Here is a 16,145-nt window from a genome sequence, read left to right on the forward strand (position 1 = left end):
GTTAAATTTTTTGGTCAAATACACTTAAAACAATGTCTAGAATGTGAAATGTTGGTATAATGGTGCTACTTGAAGCCTGAAAACGATCTCCCATAAAAAACCGAGCAAACAGCAGTAGCAGATGTCCCGAGTCCCGACTGAGTTCTACGTTAGCACTTAGATTCTTCCAGAGTTTTGTGCACACGGTTTAGGTAAAAATGAAAAAGGTTGAGGTTTTACATTTAGTTCAGTACTACCTGTTGCCTGTGTCCTTGTCTTTTGGGAAAATACTTTACACAAGTAATGTCTCAAAAAGGATTCCTTTTTTTTTTTTTTTTTTTTACTGTGCTGCAATTGATTTGTGCCATTAATTAGTGTCAACTAATTTTTATTCAATCTCCACATAGGATATGCTTGTGAAGATGGAATATGGGGGAGAGCAGAAGTGCGTTGCAGTTCCACAAAGTGATGAATGAAGGACATGCATATTGTATTTTGTATTTATTGAAATAAGTGATGAGAATGCTGTTATTTGCATTTACCAGCTCACCTATGTCAGACCTTGTACACTGTTACATCTTTCAGAAAATGTTTTGAAATTGTGGTGCACAGTTCAGAATAAATGTTTTAAAAAAACCATTGCATCTTTTTAGTAAATGTTTATTTCCAAAAGAAATTTCTAGAAGTTCAGAACAGTAAAATTCCCGCTTTTTAGAATTAATTAGAAGATAACTCTTACATAGTTAAACTAAAATACTCTTTGAGAGTTAATATATAAACTCTTAACACCAAGTGTTAAATTATCAACTCAAGACAGATTTGGTGTTTAACACTAAATCAGAGTTAACGTACCAACTCTCCAAAAAGAGTTAAATTAACACTCTCTGGTGTGGACCCATATAGACACTTTAATAGTGTTGAAATCAAATCTGACAGTGTTAATTTGGACATGCTGGATTTGCTGTGTGTCAACATCTTTCTCTTACACAACACATACTTCACCCATTTGGAGTTTTCACCCAGACCACCTCCAGGGACACAACCTCCCCACGGCTCCTGTAGCCGCTTTGCTGAGCTCAGCACCCATTGCAGCCGGGCGTCCCCTCTGCAGCCTTTGCTTCGGTGCAAAGTGCTAAAAACCATAAACCCAAGGACAGGTGAGTCCTTCCCAAGGACAGAAAAGTCCTTCCCACGACAATCCATAATTTAGGCGTCATTTTTTTGAGGTTTTCCCTTTTTGTGGTCCGTTTGAAAACTCCCCCCAAATCAAAACAGCTCACCGTTGCAGATTCTTTTCCCATTTCTTTCCTCATAGTTCGTTAAATTCCTGCATGTGTGAGTCGCTGAAGGCCTCTAGCGGTTCCCCCTTTTTTGAAAACAAAAGAACGGTGGGACTGGGACAATTTTCCCCCAGGATGGCCAGTCACCGCATACCTGCGATTCAGCGAAACTCAAGTGAGGAATCCTGTTCGTGGCGCCAAATTGTTATGGAAATGTTAACTATAACCTGCAACACACCCAGTGAGCTTGATTTGAAGTGGGTTTAATAAACACATTGCAATGTGGAGAGAGCATCCCAGTGAAACACCAGGACCATCTCTGAATTGTGGCCACCGCCCTTACATCTTATATACAGAGACACAGACAAAGAACATTCCTCAAACTCTTACATGTTGGCCCCTCTCATGGGGGGGGGGCTATACCTCCTCCCTCACCGAGAGAATTATGGCCTTGTTTTCTGCTTAGCCATCATCTAAGGATTTACATCCCTGATAAGCAGAAGGAGCCTCACTATCTGTTTAACGTCTCTCATTACAATGGCCTCACTGTGTTAACTTTCCACATGCATGTAAACTAGTGACAGGAGTGCTCTTACTATAGTAAAGTGAGAAAGTGATATTACTATAACTAATGTGATATGATTAAAAATGCGATTAATACATGAGAAAAGAAATCTGCCACCACATTCCCCATTGGAGATCTTTTTGAAATGTACATATTTTGCTTTGGTCTGTAGAAGCATTTCCTGATTTAGCATTTTTGTGATCACTTTGGCCCTTGGAAAAAAAATCAACATAAACTAGCCATGTGGTCAGATGTAAGGAGCTATCTGATTGGTTGGACAGGCTGGGCTGTCTGGACTTTTCTATGCTAAGGAGACCTTTTTAAGAAGAGTGTGTTCTTGTATATAGGGCATATGCTTTCTTGACAAAAAGATAAAGGGATTAATCATCCATGTGTCTGGTGTCATTATACAGGAGCATATGTTTGTTTTTTGTGAAAACTGCTGATCTCAGACCTGCACAGCTTCTGATTTCAACCCTGCATATCTGCAGTCAGCTGCATCAAGAACATGATATTTTCTCTGACAGCTTTAAACCCAATGTAAGATAAAAGGTCTTCACTTGTATGTTGAAGTAAAAAACCTGCAGTTCTCTCACTGTGTTAAATGTATTTAATCTGAAGTAGTAGGAGCTCTGTAGGGGGAATGTATGAAAAGAATGCATTTCTGAAAAACCATTGTCAGTAAATCGTCAGCAGTAATATTGATTTATGTAGTGTAAAATGCTGATGGGGAATGTTTTTCCTCCAGAATAAATCCTTAAACGTTCTGTGCAGTTTGTCAGTAATAACATTTGGCACATGTCTGATATATCTTAAGACACAAGATATGTAAGAATGTAAAAACTCTCATATTAGTCATCAGCTTTAATGTCTGTTATTTATCAACATATCTGAAACCAGGGGCGATTCTAGAATCAGAGCTTTGGGGGTGCGGAGCACCCAGAGAGCTGCCCAGCCAGGCAAGATAAACTTTACTTGTAACGATGAGACTTCTTCCTTGTCTCTGTCAGTCCCTGCATCCTTAAATGTCTCCAGTTGTCCCGAGTTCTCTCTGACTGTCTCCTTGGTGCATTTAAACCCCCGTTCCTCCCTGTCCTCGTCATCTGTTGTCTTCATCTCCACTATCAGTCATCAAAATTTTACCATCTCTGTGCAAATCTGTAAATTTCTTTATTAAATCATATGATTCTTAAATTCATCAAGTCTCTCTGTGCCTGGGTCCTCGTCACAAAACATGACATCACTGTTTTGTACATTTTAACACAATTTAATCCCCACATTTGTGAAAGAAAAGCAAAACACTTTTTTGAAAAGTCTGTAACAAAACCATCAAATCTGAAAAAAGGTTATTTAAGTGCTGCTAAAGACTACTACTGCAAAAGAAGAATGGATTGGAATAGAGCAGGGCGACATGACCAAAAATATTTAGTGAGTAAAAAGTAAACTGAGTGCATTTTTTGGACAGAGATTCACTTTTAATATGTATGTATAATAAAATACAGATACATAAAAAATACACTCCAAAAATAGAAGAGTCCTTGAAATGTATAATTGTACAAAGTATTAAAGAAATTATAAAAATTAAGACACCGTGGTCTATGGTACAATGTATGAAAAGATCTTTACTGCAGATACTCCTATGGCTTTGCAGATTTTTTCTTTTATTTTAACCTATGTCGCCTCACCTTGAAGTTGGCAAATCTGTCTATCACATTTTGGTGGTCAAGTCTCTCAAGCATCTCTTTCTCAACTGACATCACAGCCAGGTGCTGGAGTCTGCTATGACCCATGGTCCTTCTCAGCCAGGTATGGAGCTGACACAAGACACTAAAACACCTCTCACAGCTACAGCTGCAAACTGGGATTGTTAGGGCAACCTGAATAACAGTTTTCAGTCTGGGGAAGATCTGATTATCCAGTAGTTATAAGGTTAATGGGCATCCCGCCAGTTAGCTAGTTAGTACCTTGGGTTTAGATTTGGCACATGCACATATGACAAAACAACCAGCTTCTCTGTTTCCACTTCAAACAGGACAGTGGTAACAACAGCAGGTTACAGACAATTTTAAGTTTCAGACGTTAAATAGGCTGTATAAATTTCAATGGAGAAACAGGACGGTCAAATATCGCTGATTTTACTACTGAGTAGGACAGATTGTAGGGTAGCAAACATAGTCGGAAAACACGTTTTCAACACAGCAGGTTACCTGGGTGTAATGTTTTACAGCTAAAACGAAACATGGTCGGACTCCTACCTAACTATATAGAGAGTAACTGAAGGTTAAATGCAGCTAACATGCCCTGTTTTAAGCCTGCGCTCCCCTGCGTCTCAGCCACCAAGACCATGTTTTTTTGGGGGGGGTTTTTGGCGGGGGGGGGGGGGGGGGGGGGGGGTGTTGAGACATAAAATATTACGTTGAGACGTAAAATATTACATCTCAACCAAGTACTGTATGGGTTTTATATTTTCAGTAGTGTGTCACACAAAAACCAAATATTGTCAAAAAAAGTAAGAAAACATGGCTTTGATTCAATATCGGTTAAAAACAAAATGGGCTAAAAACGCCCCTGTCTGAAACATGCAAAATGAATAAATGAAAATAAAACTAGAAAGTGCATTTTCTGAAGAAACTGCAGTGTGAATGCTGATATCTGAATCTATGCAGTGAAATGAATTTATTTCTGAATTTAAGTTAAAAACTTAAATGAATGAAAAATGATCAAATAATGATGAAAAATACAGCAGTTTTTGCCTAAAAAACAAAAGTGCTGAACTGCTAAAAGCTGACATTAACACAGAAGAAGTTGGAAAATAGCTGAAAATGTTTTAAATGTAAATTTAAAAAAACTAAGAAATGAGAAAAGAAAATTTAGAGTCAGAAAACATCTGCATGAATATTAAAAGTTCATATTCTTTGAATCACTGAATGACTAAAATGTGATCCCTCCACTTGGATCCACACAGTTTACAAAGTTTACATCTCTGAGCTTTCAAAGACACTGTGTTGGAAAGAGAACAACGATGGCGACGTTTTGAGGGTAAAATGATGGCTGTAGAGCAAACACTGTGGACACAGCAGCAGTTGAAAGAGAAGTGTTTAAGATGAATCTTGGCAGAGTGAGAGAGAGCTAAGCAGGCAGGTGTGAGCCCGGTTGCTATAGTATGCCAATGGCTCCATACACACGCACACAGACATGCACCTCACTTCTGCTGCTTAAAATGAACAGAAACGTCAGCCTGAAACAAATTGAATTGAAATGAAAAGTACAAGTTGTATTGACAAAATTCTTTCACCGTCAGCGGCAGCAATGTCTAGTCTACTGAATTCTCAGTTTTCATGCCTGTGGAGTTTATTATATGGACGTGGTGACAGTGTAAAGACAGCCTGCTCTTCTGATTTTCAAACGAACCTTCTGAGCCATTTTAACATTAGAGTCTATGGAAGAGTTGGAGGGAGGAGGCTGTGCATTGGTGACATTTATGACAGAACCATAACACCTATTACAACAATAAACACATTGGATGAAAGAGGACAGCGATGGCTACGTTTTGATGGTAAAATCATATCTGTAGAGCAAACGCTGCGGACACAGCAGCAGTTTTAAGAAAAGATTTTAAGATTAATTCCCCCCCTCCTCTCACTCTAGCAGTTGAGCTGTCTCACTCTAGCGCCAACATTCCGTCCCATACACACCCATTATAAACTCTGAAACGGCTGAAAAAAAGGATGAAACTTAAACTGGAACTGAAGAAAAAGTATAATAGATATTGAAAAGATAAATACAAGTTGAATAGTTGAATGTCTTGTCTGCGTTTTAAAGTTTGAATGGTGGCTCTACGTCAATGTATGTGGAAGTAGTTAGAGTTGAAAGAGGAGTGAGTTGAAGGAGAATTTGAAGGGTCTCCCCATTGAAATACATGGGAAATTTTTGTTGAATAAAGTTGAATAAATTTAAAAATATAAATGTTAAAAATAAGAAAAATACAAGCAGTCATGTCCAAAAGAAGAGGAATCTAACGGTGTTTGAATGCTTTTACAGCATTCACACTAATTAAGAACAGAAGAGCAAAAAGGACACTTACCATAAGAGTCAAGACAAACAGCATTAATGTTTTTCTTCTTCAAAGCCATTTGTGACATCACAGAATTGCCTTTGAAGACAGCTGTAGGGGGCGGAGCCAGGTTTCGAGAAAACCCACAAATGCACCCCATGTAGACAGAAACTGTAAGCACTACACTAGCTTTTTAGTTTGAGTTTCCATTTGGAACCCACATTACCTAGTTGAGTAGATAACTAGTTGCACTTGATAACTTTGCGCAAACAATATAAATACGAATTAAATACATTCATTTAAAAATAGCTGCCACACTAGAATTACAGCATAAACAACTTGAAAAATTAAGAAAAAAAGAAAAACGCCTCATAGCTGAGAACAAGGAACAGCAGAAGACAATATCAGTTAAGGTGTGTAAACAACAAATGGATGATATTTCGAGGCTTAAACAGGAAGCCGGGGCCCATCTCTCAGAAATAGACCAACTAAGAAAACATATGGCTCAATGTGAGATGAAGGCCGCAGGATCAGAGAAATATGAGAAAAAAATCCTGGACCTTCAAAAGAGATGCAAAGACCTGGAAAGGAAACATGCCACTGAAAAAAAGAGAAGGGAGCAGAAAGAAAAAGATGTGGAATTTCTGTCTCGTCTTCAAGGAAAAGTCAATAGACTGAGCAAAGAAAATGAGGCCCTGAAGCAAGAATTAAAGCAGGTGACCACTGAAAAAAACCAAAAAGTAAAAGAACTGAAGGAAAAAGAAGAACAGATAAAAAATGAGCTTAGAGTCCAGGACCAGCTCAAAGAAGAGAGGGTCAACTTTGAAAAAAGGACATCAGAATATCTTGTAGAGGCTAGCACGCTGTTTCAATGTAGAGACAGACTTAAAACAGTGGAGGCACAAGAAGAGAAATTAAAAGCTGAAATTAAAACATGGCAAAAAAAAGCAGAGGATTTTGAAGAGCAAAAGGACAGGGTCATTATGGAGAAAAACGCATTGATAATGAAAAAAAATGAACTGTCAGATTTGCTTTTGGGAAAGGACTTGGACAATAAAAAACTAGTAAAAGAGTTAAAAGAAAAACGAGAGGAAATAGAAAGTCAGACAAAGGAAGCCTCAAAGCAGCTTTCTAACATGCAACACCTGGAGAAAGTCCTGCAGATGAAAAATGAACAAATAGCCAAACTTGAAAGTGAGAGTCGGGAATCCTTCAAGAAAGTGACATCCCAAGATCATGAGATTGTCAGTCTGAGAAATGCTCTGAAAGAAACAGAACACAGACTAAAAATACAGATGACGCATGATGAGTTTTGGAATGAAAAACTTAATAAGGAGTTATCTGAGGCTAAGACCGTGATCAGTCAATTTAAGGACACCATAGAGTCACTGACAAAAGACGCAGAACAAAAGAATAGTGAACGAGAAATGATTCAAGCAGACCTATCCAAGTATCAGACCAGGTATTTTGCTGTGAAAAATAAACTGGAGCTCACCAAACAAAAGCAGGCAGAAGCGCAGACGGCACAGGCCAAACAACTTGCTTGTGTCAACAAGGAGCGCAACGTAGTTAAGAAAAGGCTGGTCCAGATTTTGGCAGACAAAGAAAAGGTGGACAAAGAGCTCACACACTACAAAGAAATTGTGTTTCAGCAGCAACAAAACATAAAAGAGCTGGAAACTGAAATTCAAATGAGTTCAATTCAAAGACAAACGATTGAAGGACAAAAACAGGAAATTGACCGTCTGACGGAGCAGGTAAAGGACCTGCGTGAGGAGAATTCCTTAAAGGTTGCCATTGAGCTGGACAAATACGCTGCAAAAACGCAGGAAAAAATCTTCTCGCAGTGGCAAACAAACAGACTTAACGCTAAAAGAGAAATACACATGTCCAGTCACGCATTAGTATTTGAACAGCACCGCCGGGACCGCCTGTTATGCAAATATAAACAGCTGGTCACAGAAAAGGACAAAGAAATTAAAGAACTACGGTCAACGCTGAACCAGGAGGCTGCACTTCAAAACAAAGATGCCATACAGAAACTCCACAGATGTGAGTGGGAAAATCGCGACCTCAAAAAGCAGTTAGTAACAACACAGCGAATCCTTTCTGTATATGAGGATAAGAACAGCAGCCTTGTAGAAGAAAATAAACAACTGACACTTGAGGTGAGGGCAAAGTACGCCCCGCTACCTCAGATTTCCACCAAGGCCAAGTCAAACTCTATGGCGAAATCATATGAGCAGTCTGAGGTTGGGCGCTCAACCAGATTCATCTCCAGCATTCCTCAAAAGACAGAAAAAAAGGTTTATTTCCTCCCTCCTCTCGTAGGCAAAACGTCGGCATTGCAGAATGTAAGCAGTAGACTCTCCAGATTAACCAACACACCCCCATAATTAAGTAACAGACCCCATCAGCCGGGTCATCGTGTGACAGGTTGAAGGACTACTGCATATAAAACTGTTCAGTTAATACTAATTTATATCAGTTGATATAAGGACAAAATAAGGTAAATATGGTAAGAAAATGGTTACGAGTTTATTTTTTTCACGTTATATTAATGGCTTTCATGTTATTTAAGAGAACTGCAATCTATAAATCTCTGATCCGCTAGTAAGCTTTTTCTGGGATCGATTAGTAGTGTCTCTATTCTCCACTAGGGGGCTTTCGCGTGTTCTCCTCACTGCATTAAACGACTGCATGAGAGACGCAAGTTATAATCACTCTCGTGATTCTTTTCCCCCTGTTTTCAGGGGTGTAACATTTGGAGGCACCGCTGGGATAGCTGCTTAGATGTCCGGTGTCCACAATCTGCACATTGCAGTCCAAGCCAGCTAAATCCCCCCACTACAACCCAGGCAGACTGCAGTGAGGAAAGTGTTGCTGTCGAGGCGAACTGGTAGCTGTGTTTTAGCGCATGTTTCCTGAGGCCAGCCAGAGATCATCAGAGGCTGCAAAAACAACTCAGCTCAGCGTCACCTGTACATGCAAAATTCTTCCTGCCTACAGCCACAATGTCTTCGGTGGAAGAGCTGCAAGAAGAGGTTGTGCGTGAAATGCACACTCTGTCCAAAGATCAACTAGTGTCAATCTGCGAGTTCCTTGGCATTGCAGAGAAAATAGATGTTAGCAGAAAAACACGACTGTCACTGCTAACACACCCAAATACACATTGAGAGAGAAGATATAACAGTACTTGAGGATGAAGGAATGTCAGAACTGTTGTTGCTTAATGATAAGATTGCTGAAGTAATGAAAGAGACGATTATTGAGACTGAACCAAATGCAAATGAAGGGGGTGATTCAGGGCACAGAGAGCAACCAAACACTGCAACCACACTGGTAACAGAGACAGCTAATGCAGTTAACACAGCGGTTATTTCTCACTCCCAAGGTAATCGTTTTGTCCCTAACTCATCTGTGTCAAGTACCCCCCAACGACCAAGCCCTTACTGGCAGAAAGATTTCAAAATATCAGGCCAGATTGGCGAACCAGGTCAAAAAGATAAACTGACATTTTCCAGTCTTGCTCACCAGATCGAAAATGGACTGAGCAGAGGCTACTCAGAGCTTGACATTGTAGATGCTGTCATCAGAGCTATCTTGCCAGGTCTACAACTACGCAGCTATTTGGAGGGAAAAGCTCAACTCACCCTTCCGACTCTACGCCGCATACTGCGCTCCCATTTCCAGGAGAAGAGCGCCACCGAACTGTATAAACAACTTGCCTCTGAGGTACAGACCCCAAAAGAGACTGCTCAAAGCTTCCTGATGAGAGTTTTAGATCTAAAGCAGAAAGTCTTATTTGCTTCCCAAGAATCCGAGTCAGGACTCAAATACGGCCCAGCTTTAGTCCAGCGTATGTGTTTGCACACCGTACTCACAGGCTTCCAGAGTGACAGTGTCAGGATAGATATGCAGCCACTCCTGTTAGACTCTAAGACACCTGATGAACTCCTGTTAGAGAGGTTAAATATGGCTTGTGCCAATGAGGCAGAAAGGAAAAACAAGAAGAGATGTTTAGCATCACAGACTGCTACAAGTGTGAGTGCAGTCAGATGATGTGTCACCGGCTAAGAACCCTGTGAAAGAAGTTAAAGCTAAGATACCACCCGAGCTTTTAACTGAGTTAGCGGAGCTTAAGACGGGTGTAGCCTCCCTGAAAGGTCTCAGTGCAGAGATAGCTCAGATGAAAGAGAGTCTACAGCAGCCGGTGCCTGGTCCTCAGTCATATGCCCCACCACCAGTTATGCAGTATGATAGGGACCAGCAGTATTTTAGCTTCCAAGGCCCCCGTCAAAGACCACCACCCCCTCAGTATCCTGTACAGCACTACACAGGTAGTCCAGTCCGCCGTGAGAGGAGGTGCCACATCTGCCAGCAGAATGGAGTCAACGAGCGCTGCACCCACTGCTACCTCTGTGGGAGTAGAGAACACTTTCAGGCTGGATGTAGAAGCAGAGGTATGAGACCATATAAAGAGAAACATTTAAACCAGCAATGGTTACCACCGAGGGACGAGTGTTAACCATGCCCATCATCCACAAGTCCCAACATTGCTCCAACTGTAAACAAGAAAAGTCAGGCATGAGACAGTGTTCAGCATGTAAAAACCCACTTTATTGTTCAAGAACATGCCAGAAACAACACTGGAGACAACATAAGAGACAATGCACTGGCTTAAAGACTAACAAAGACAATGAGACTGTTCAGGTACCACTGCCGTCAGCTCATGTAAACACCCCTCACAAAGTCACATCTCTGGTGGGCAGGCAATGTCTGGTTGAGTGTTTCCTGGACGGCAACAGACTTCAAGCTCTATGGGACTCAGGCTCACAGGTATCAATCATCGATGAGAAGTGGAAAAAGGACTATCTGCCACACAAAGAGCTGAGAGATGTAGCAGATATTATGGACACATCTGAACTCACCCTGACCGCAGCAAATGGGACCAACATGCCATATCTTGGGTGGGTTGAGACAACCTTCCAACTTGTTTCCGGAACTGAACAAACTGAGAAATTGACCATCCCCATGTTGGTAATGAAAGGTTTTCAGCTCACATGCCCTATTATAGGCTACAATGTAATTGAATACATTGTGAATAAGACTGACCAAGCTAAACTGTACAGCACAGTGAGAAAAGCATTTCCCAGCCTCAAAAGACACAAGGTGAAAGCTTTTATACAGGCTGTTAGTGCAGATGCAGTTGACGAGTACAAAGTGATGACAAAGAAAGACTGTGTTACTGTACCTAAAAAAAGCCACATGCATGTTGAGGGTCGTATAGCAGCAGGGCCATTTAAACAAGACATGGTCATGATATTTGAGCCAGACTTAAACCCCCAGTGGCCAGACAATGACACTTTGGTTAAAGTTAAGAAGGGTACTTTACCCGTCATAACACTAGGTGTCTCTAACCCAACTGACCATGAAATTGTCATTCCAGGCCGTACATTAGTTGGCTCGGTTCAGACTATTACAGCTGTTTTACCTGCCCAGGTGTTTGAAAAAGCCACATCTGTAGCTACTGTTAACCAGACAAATACACAAGCCCAGTGTAGCGCTAGTGAAGAGTGGGACCCACCTGTAGATCTTAGCCACCTGGGTGAAGAGCAGAGAGTTTTAGCGAAACAGATGCTCAGAGAGGAATGCCAGTCTTTCTCTAAAACAGACAATGATATAGGCTGTATTGAAAAACTGAAAATGACCATATCACTCAAAGACAACGAACCAGTCAAACGCACATACCTGTCTGTGCCACGGCCGCTCTACCAAGAGATGAAAAGTTACCTGCATGATTTGATAGCACAAGGCTGGGTCAGGAAGTCAGACTCGTCATACTCCTCACCAGTCGTATGTGTTAGAAAAAAAGATGGTACTCTAAGACTGTGCATAGACTACAGAGACCTGAATCAGAAAACCCATCCTGATCGCCAGCCCATCCCACGCGTCCAGGATATTGTGGACAGTTTGGGTGGAAACTCCTGGTTTTCGCTTCTAGATCAGGGGAAAGCGTACCACCGGGGGTTCATGTCAGAAGAAAGTCGTCCACTCACTGCTTTTGTGACCCCCTGGGGATTATATGAGTGGATTCGCATCCCCTTTGGACTTATGAATGCCCCTGCAGCATTTCAGCGCTGTATAGAAGAGTGCCTGGATGGACTGCGCAACAACATCTGCATCCCCTATCTGGATGACACATTACTTTACAGCAAAACGTTCAAAGATCACTTGGAGGACGTGAGAAAAGTGCTCCAGAGATTGAGAGGCTTTGGTATAAAGCTTAAGCCAAGTAAGTGTGACATGTTTAAGTCTGAGGTGCGCTATTTGGGCAGAATAGTGTCTGCAGAGGGCAGTAAAGTGGATCCTGCAGACTTTGAAGCAGTCAAAGCACTCAAAGGTATAAAACCACAAAATGTTGGTCAGCTCAGAAAAATGTTAGGCCTTCTCTCCTACTACAGACAATACATAAAAGACTTCTCCAGAAAAGCAGGTTGTTTGTATGAACTGTTAAAAGCTGACAAAACCACAGAGAACTCAGACACCACAAAAGGGCCAAGGGCAAGACCAAAGAGAGCCAGTCAAGTTGTGCCCTCCTCAAAACAAATTGTGTGGACTGGCCAGCATCAAAGTGCGCTTGAAGAACTAATAGACTGTTTGCTCCACCCACCAGTGCTGGGGTTCCCAGATTTCACACAGCCGTTCATCGTACACACAGACGCCTCACACAAAGGGCTAGGCGCAGTGTTATACCAGAGACAAGATGGTAAGCTGCGAGTTATTGCTTATGGCTCCCGTACTCTAACAGTGGCTGAAAAAACTACCACTTCCATGCAGGAAAACTAGAATTTTTAGCACTGAAGTAGGCTATCACTGACAAATTCAGAGACTATTTGTACTATGCCCCAACATTTACTGTCTATAGCAACAACAACCCGCTAACGTACATTCTGTCAACAGCCAAACTGAATGCCACCACATCAAGATGGGTTGCTGAGCTCGCTGATTTTCACTTCACCATTAAGTACAAACCAGGGAAGGAAAACAGTGATGCAGATGCTTTATCAAGAATGCCACTTGATGTAGAAACCTTAATGAGAGACTGCTCTGAGGAAGTGCCACCAGACACTATCGCAGCTGCTATCCAGGCCATTGAGGTACAGAAAGACACATCTGCCGCATGGACACTCTCAGCTGCAGCAATGTCAGTCACAGCAGAAGGTGAGCCAGCAGAAGCAACATTCACACCCATACCAAAAGAACAGCTTAATGAAGCACAAAAGTCTGATCCTGTTATAAGCCCTGTATTACAGTGTAAACAGACAGATTCAAAACCACTGCCCAAAGAGCTAAGAACATTTGACCCTAAGACAAAATGCTTGTTCAGAGAGTGGGGCAAGTTAAGACTACATAACAATGGCATCTTGTACAGACTGACTTCTGCCCGGAAACAGCTAGTCCTGCCAGATCAGTTCAAAAAGACTGTACTTGAAGAGCTGCACAATAATATGGGCCATCAAGGTGTTGATCGCACAGTGTCTTTGATACGTGAGCGCTTCTTTTGGCCACACATGCAGGCAGACGTCGAGCATTATGTGACCAACGTTTGTTCCTGTGTAAAGCAGAAAAAGCCCAGCCATGAAACAAGAGCTCCTTTAACAAACACTGTAACTACGCAGCCCTTTGAGCTGGTGTGTATAGACTTTCTCCATCTTGAAAAATTCAAAGGCGGTTATGAATATATTCTAGTGATAACTGACCACTTCACACGTTTTGCCCAAGCCTATGCCACCACCTCAAAGTCAGGCAAAACTGCTGCAAACCTGATATTCAATGACTATGCCCTAAAGTTTGGCTTCCCCTGTCGCATTCACCATGACCAAGGAGGTGAATTTGAAAATCAGCTATTCAGCCAGCTCAAGAAACTGTGTGGCATGGCCGGTTCTAGGACAACACCCTATCACCCAATGGGGAACGGTCAAGTTGAACGTATGAACAGGACATTGTTGCAAATGCTTAGAACGCTAACTGCAACACAAAAGTCAAACTGGAAGGAATCTATCAACAAGCTAATGTATGCATATAACTGCACACATTGTGAAGTCACTGGCTACTCCCCATTTTACCTACTGTTTGGACGGTCACCCAGGCTACCAGTAGATATGCTCTTTGGACTGTACTCAGAAACAGATTTTAGTGACCACAGAGACTATGTTGAAAAATGGAGAAAGGGCATGGAACAAGCATACTCTGTAGCAAATGAGAATGCAAAGAAAGCTGCTGAAAAGGGCAAAAGACACTACGACACAAAAGTAAGGAGTTCTGTGTTACAACCTGGCGAGAGAGTTCTGGTCAAAAACCTGACACCTAGAGGAGGCCCAGGGAAACTGAGAGACAATTCGGAGGACACTGTTCACACAGTAGTCAGACAAATGGGGCCTGACCTCCCTATCTATGAGGTAAGACCGGAGAGAGGCAGAGGGCGCTCTAGAGTGCTTCACAGAAACTTACTTATGTCATGTGACCACTTACCTTTTGAAAAAGTGCCTGAAAAAGATAATCGTACAAGACATGAACAGAAAAAGACTGATAAACCCGTCGCTGTTGTGCCAGACTCTGATGATGAGGGCAGTGTTGATGAATACTGCTGTCATTACGCACCACCTCAACCTGCGTCACAGCCATCAGAACAAGAACTTCTCACAGCAACGTCTCAGCCCGCAGCTTCAGTCCCTGCTCTTGCACCAACACCAGAGCCTCTTGCTGGAGAACATCTGGAGGCGCCTGACCCAGCTGTCGTGGAGACAACTTGTGAGGAGGCAGAGCCCACTGCAGGTGACATACCTGCCCCTCCTCCACCTGTTGTACTCGAGAGACTTGAGGAGGAGACACCTCAGCGGCCACAGTGAGAGAGACACCCGCCAAGATGGATGACGTATGACCAACTGGGCACCCCATCTTGCTACAGTGTTCAGCCAGCACCACAACTGCTTCCTGTGTCCAAAACAGAAAGAACAATTTTAAACAATAATTCCCTTTCATACATTGAAAGAAATAATCAGTTTTTAGACTGGTCAACAAACATAAACTGACTTTTTTAAAAATTAAAACTCAATCACTAAGGGATATGGTTAAAAACAATACTAAAAATACACTGAGGCAATTACATCTCTAACCCAGGAGGGCCTGTATTTCCCTTAACACCAAAAATAGTAGACAACAATAAATAATAACATCTGTTTGCTGTGAGGAAGTGACATGAACACATTCCATCTGTGTCACTACCTCACCCCCAACCAGTCGCGGCAGATGACTGCCCCTTTCTGAGCCTGGTTCTGCTGGAGGTCTCTGCCTGTTAACAGGCAGTTTTTCCTCCCCACTGTCGCCAAGTGCTTGCTCATAGGGAGTCTTCGGATTGTTGGGGTTTCTGTAATATTGTAGGGTCTTTACCTTACAATATAAAGTGCCTTGAAGCAGCTTCTTGTGTACTGGCACTATGCAAATAAAAAAATATTGGACTGAACTGATTTTCCTTTTGTTTATTAAGTCTGAGTGGTTGTATTTTAGCACTTTTGATCTACTTCTATACATTGTATTCATTCCTTGAAACGAAGTAATAATTCTAAACTTTCCACTGTGATTCTAAAACCTTAGCAGAGAGCAGAGGCAGGAAGTACCAAAGTAAAAATACTTAGTTGCTGTATTTAAGTTAATTTTCAGGTATCTGTATTTTCAGAATCAGAATACTTTACTCAGAATACAAAATATTTTTATACTTACAGTATACTTAAATATAGTATACAAGTATAAAGTAAAGTATAAAATATTCTTGTGTCCGAAGCTCGGGGTGGGGGGTAATCTAACGATCCTGATTTAAAAAATGTAGTGAGTAGAAAGTACAGGCACTCAGAAGTAAAAGTAAAAAGTTGGCACAAGATAGTAGTGAAGTAAAGTACAGATAACTGGAAATTCTACTTCAGTTACAAAATATTTCTACTTTGTTACTTTCTCTCTCTGATACCAACAATAAATCATATTTCAATGCAAAAAGTGGTTTAGAGACTATTTTTTGTCATGTCACCCACAGAAGCCCTTAATCCAGCTCCCTTACTTAAACCAGGGCCAGGAAGGAAACATATCCGTGTTTCTCTGCCATGCAGCACGATAAAAAGTAGAAGTTTAAAAATGATACACTTGCGCGGCTTCCACTGTATCTATGCAGGTCGCCTGTTTCTACCTACTGTGGCGGTGACGTGTCTCCGCC

General features: G+C 41.6%; 1 protein-coding gene across 1 annotated transcript; it reads left to right on the forward strand.

Moving 5' to 3' along the window:
- The first annotated feature begins 6,049 nt into the window (after window positions 1–6,049).
- On the forward strand, window positions 6,050–10,031 carry LOC148098774 (uncharacterized). The gene is made up of 2 exons (XM_087850714.1): window positions 6,050–8,232; window positions 8,632–10,031. The coding sequence occupies exons 1-2, from the start codon at window positions 6,307–6,309 to the stop codon at window positions 8,779–8,781; spliced, it is 2,076 nt and encodes a 691-aa protein (XP_087706840.1). The 5' UTR covers window positions 6,050–6,306; the 3' UTR covers window positions 8,782–10,031.
- The last annotated feature ends 6,114 nt before the right edge of the window (window positions 10,032–16,145 follow it).

This window comes from Neolamprologus brichardi, chromosome 14 (assembly GCF_056152115.1).
Source record: "Neolamprologus brichardi isolate AB-2024 chromosome 14, ASM5615211v1, whole genome shotgun sequence".
NCBI classification, from domain to species: domain Eukaryota; kingdom Metazoa; phylum Chordata; class Actinopteri; order Cichliformes; family Cichlidae; genus Neolamprologus; species Neolamprologus brichardi.